At 35.3% G+C, this 4,099-nt stretch overlaps 1 protein-coding gene across 1 annotated transcript; it reads left to right on the top strand.

The window, feature by feature from the left end:
• The first annotated feature begins 2,659 nt into the window (after window positions 1-2,659).
• On the top strand, window positions 2,660-3,625 carry LOC123782793 (olfactory receptor 56B4). The gene has a single exon (XM_045783103.2). It carries the CDS (start codon window positions 2,660-2,662, stop codon window positions 3,623-3,625), a length of 966 nt encoding a protein of 321 aa, XP_045639059.1.
• The last annotated feature ends 474 nt before the right edge of the window (window positions 3,626-4,099 follow it).

Genomic DNA, 4,099 nt, shown 5'->3' with positions numbered 1-4,099 from the left:
AGTCTACAGGAGGTTTTTTATGTAATAGTAGCCAATTAGGAAATTCAAAGAGAGAAAAGTAATAATAACAGATAAAATTCCAAAAATATCTATAACAGGAAAAACATATAGATTTCTGAATGGAAAGAATCAATGGGTAAAGACATCAATTCGTCCATAATTAATTTGTATTTTTAAATACAATATTCCAAAAAAATAGCATTTAAATTAACACTAATTTAAAACGTTTTTTGAAGTTATTACTACGAATCTCCCCTGCTGTGTGGTAAATACATGATTCAATTGGTAGTGACACTAAAAACAGAAAAGATTGTCCTGGGAGTCAGTGATCTTTAAAATATGTTAGAATTTAATATATGACCAAAAAAGAGCATTCAGAATAATGAGAAAAAAGAAGTCTCATTTACTGAATGGTGCTGAAACAATGCTTAAACTATTAGTAGGGAGAAATTAATTTAGATACTTTTTCACTCCATGTGAAATTTCAAATTCTTTTTTTTTAATTTATTTATTTTAGAGAGAGAGAGAGAATGGAGTGGGGGGCAGCGGAAGAGGCAGAGACAGAAGGAGAGAGAAACTCAAGCAGACTCCCCATTGAGTGTGGAGCCCAACACAGGACTCAATCTCACAACCCTGAGATCAGACCTGAGCCAAAACCAAGAGTCTGACACTCAACCGACTATGCCATCCAGGCACCCCAGAAATTCCAAATTCTTTTAAAAATTAAAATAAATTTTCATAAAGAATATACTAGTAAATATTTATTAAAATACTGGATTTTACATCATTAAAAGCTTAAAAGTCACAAAATAATATAAAAAGTACAATTGTTATGACTACATAAAAGTTTGTGTATACATATGTGTGTAAATCATTTTTTAGAAAAGATAGATTGAATTTAATGGAATATGAATTAGAGGAAATATTTCCAGAAAATTCAACAGAGGTAATATCCTTAAGATATAATGAAATAAAAAAAAGATATAATGAAATCCATACAAATTAATAAGGTTGTACTGTTAGACTCCACACTGAGGTTTGAAAAACATTATTTCATTTAATACTATGAGTCAAGTTGCACATAAAGACAAAAGAGAAAATTAGTGAAGCGTATAAATGGAAAATAAATCTTTGAAAATGTTAAAGTTCAAAAAAAAAAGAAAAAAGAAAAAATGTCAAAGGTCATTCAACAATGAAGTGAAAACAGAACCAAAATCGAAATACCAATTTTTACTTACTTATTAATAAAGATTTTTGAATTAAAATTCCTAATTTGTGATGTGATAAAATGGATGGATGTGGTGAAATAAACACAGTCCCGGGCAAACTCTAGGTATGTAAAGTACTATAGTGTATCTATGAAGCAACATTTCAGTATACATCAAGAGCATTTAAAATATCCATATGCTCATACAGGGGCAGAATACCTTCTTGAAAAACAATTTGGTAATATCAAGCCAAGTCTTTCTTTTTCCATTTTACCCCCCCAATTCACTCTTAGAAATTATCCTATAAACTTATACATATGCATAAAGATATATGAACAGGACATTTAGTACATCATTTTTACAGTAACAAAATACTGGAAACAAATTGAATGTCAGAAGTTCTCATTAAATTATCAGATATCCGTGTGGTAGAAAATCATTGAACAGTGATCGAACAGTTCAATCACTGAACAGTGAGGCGAATCTAGTTTGTGATATGGAGCAGTGTCCAAGATAATTAAGTAATAAAGAAAAGGAAAGGAAACAAAGGACAAAGAGTATGATTAGTATGCTAACATTTGCTTTTGTCTTTTATAAGAAAAATATACATATATTCTTGTTCACGCAAAAACTATCTCTGGAAGGATTCCTAAGAAACTGGGCTACTAGCTGCCTCTGGTGAAAAGAAAGAGATTTGGGAGACCGAAGTCTTACTGTCTGTTGTTTGTATTTTTTTATTTTATTTGACTTTTAACCATGTACACGTATGACACTTAAAATCAAAATATTACTGAAAATAAAATATTAAAATGGCTATGTTCTTCGTACGTATCGCTCTTGTATCATTTTAAAAATTCTACTTAAAGGAAATAATCTGAAAAGAAGATAGTGGTGATTAAATCATGGAGCACCCAAATATAGAAATATAAAGCAGTCATCAAAATTAAGATTCCACGTTGCTTTCAATGATACTGGAAAGTTGTGGTTTATTTATTCATCCATGTCATAAATTTTTACCGAGTGCCTATTTTATATTCTAGAATACAATACTTAAATACAAAGGCAAAATACGACATTATCCTCATATAATGATGTGAACTGCTTAAATATAAAATAGAAAAATGGAAGGAAACTAAATATTAATATTTGTTATCTGTTAGTAAAAAGATTATGCTTGAGCAATACATTTGAACATGCTCATTAGATACACAGTGGTAATAATAAATGGTTAATTCCAACCTTTATGTTTAGGACAAATTTTGGCTTGTTTTATTACTCCCCTGTGGAATATTTCCAGAAGCAAAAAAGAATGTTGAGGGTTATTCACACTTAAAAGAAACTGGATCATTGGTGGGAGTCTGCATTATGAGGACCCTGAGCTGAACTTTCAAATGCCGTCTTCCTCCTATTTCAGTTTTATGGACATACACTGAGAACGGGGCACCTGTACCATGGATCCCTCCGCTAGTGTTACCAACAGTTCCAGCCTCCAGATTTCCCAGTTCATCCTCATGGGGCTCCCAGGCATTCACGAGTGGCAGCACTGGCTCTCCCTGCCCCTGGCTCTGCTCTACATCTTAGCACTTGGTGCCAACATCCTCATCATGATCACCATCCAATATGAGACCACACTGCACGTGCCCATGTACCATTTTCTAGGCATATTGGCAGTTGTGGACATGGGCCTGGCCACCACCATCATGCCCAAGATCCTGGCTATCTTCTGGTTTGATGCCAAGGCTATCAGCCTCCCTGAGTGCTTTGCTCAGATCTATGCCATCCACTGCTTCTTGTGTATGGAATCTGGTATCTTCCTCTGCATGGCAGTAGACAGATACATAGCCATCTGTCACCCTCTTCAATACCCCTCCATAGTCACTGAAGCTTTCGTGATCAAAGCCACAGGATTTATGGTGCTCAGGAACGGCCTGTTTACTATCCCAGTGCCCGTACTGGCTTCCCAGCGACACTACTGCTCCAAGAATGAAATTGACCACTGCCTGTGCTCTAACTTGGGGGTCACCAGTCTGGCCTGTGATGACATCACTGTGAACAAATTTTACCAACTGATCTTAGCATGGATCCTGCCTGGGAGTGATGTGGCTCTGGTTTTTTCTTCTTATGTGTTAATCCTTCGCTCTGTGCTGAGGTTGAACTCACCGGAAGCAATGTCGAAGGCTCTGGCTACCTGTAGCTCCCACCTCATCCTCATCCTCTTCTTCTACACAGGTATCATTGTGCTGTCTGTCACACACCTTGCAGAGAAAAAGATCCCCCTAATCCCTGTACTCCTTAATGTGCTGCACAATGTTATCCCCCCTGCACTCAACCCCATGGTCTATGCACTTAGGATGCCAGAGCTCAGATTGGGCTTCCAGAGACTGCTTGGGCTGAGTGAAGATACATCCACTAAGTAACTCAGCTTTACAAGGCCATTAAGGTGTGAGGAAAGGACAGAGGTTTTAGATCTCATTATACCTTGGTTGTAATCTGCCTTTATCTCTCACTAGCAGAAAAAAAATGACCAATAAAATCATGAAAACTGTCAGTCTCATTGATCAAAATATGCATATGACAATTACAATGAAATTTCCTGTTACTAAAATAAGTAAGAATTGAAAAGTGAAATGTTGCTGACCACGGATGCCGTTCTGAGACTGGTACTCCTATACATAGCAGGTAGGAATGTAAAGTGGCCCAAATGGACCAAAAAGTAATTTGATAAAATTTACTGGAATGTTCATAAATGTTCATATTCTTTTGTCCAGTAATCCTATATTTAGAAAGACATCCAAAAGAAATGGTCTAAATGTAAACAAAAATTTATTCAAAAGAATTCACTAACAGTAATAGAAAATGAAGACTTTAAAACTGTGCATGAATTGACTCTA

The sequence above is a fragment of the Ursus americanus genome, chromosome 16 (genome assembly GCF_024610735.1).
Source record: "Ursus americanus isolate L20-20 chromosome 16, mUrsAme1.1.p, whole genome shotgun sequence".
Classification (NCBI taxonomy): domain Eukaryota; kingdom Metazoa; phylum Chordata; class Mammalia; order Carnivora; family Ursidae; genus Ursus; species Ursus americanus.
This window is presented reverse-complemented; position numbering and strand designations above follow the sequence as displayed.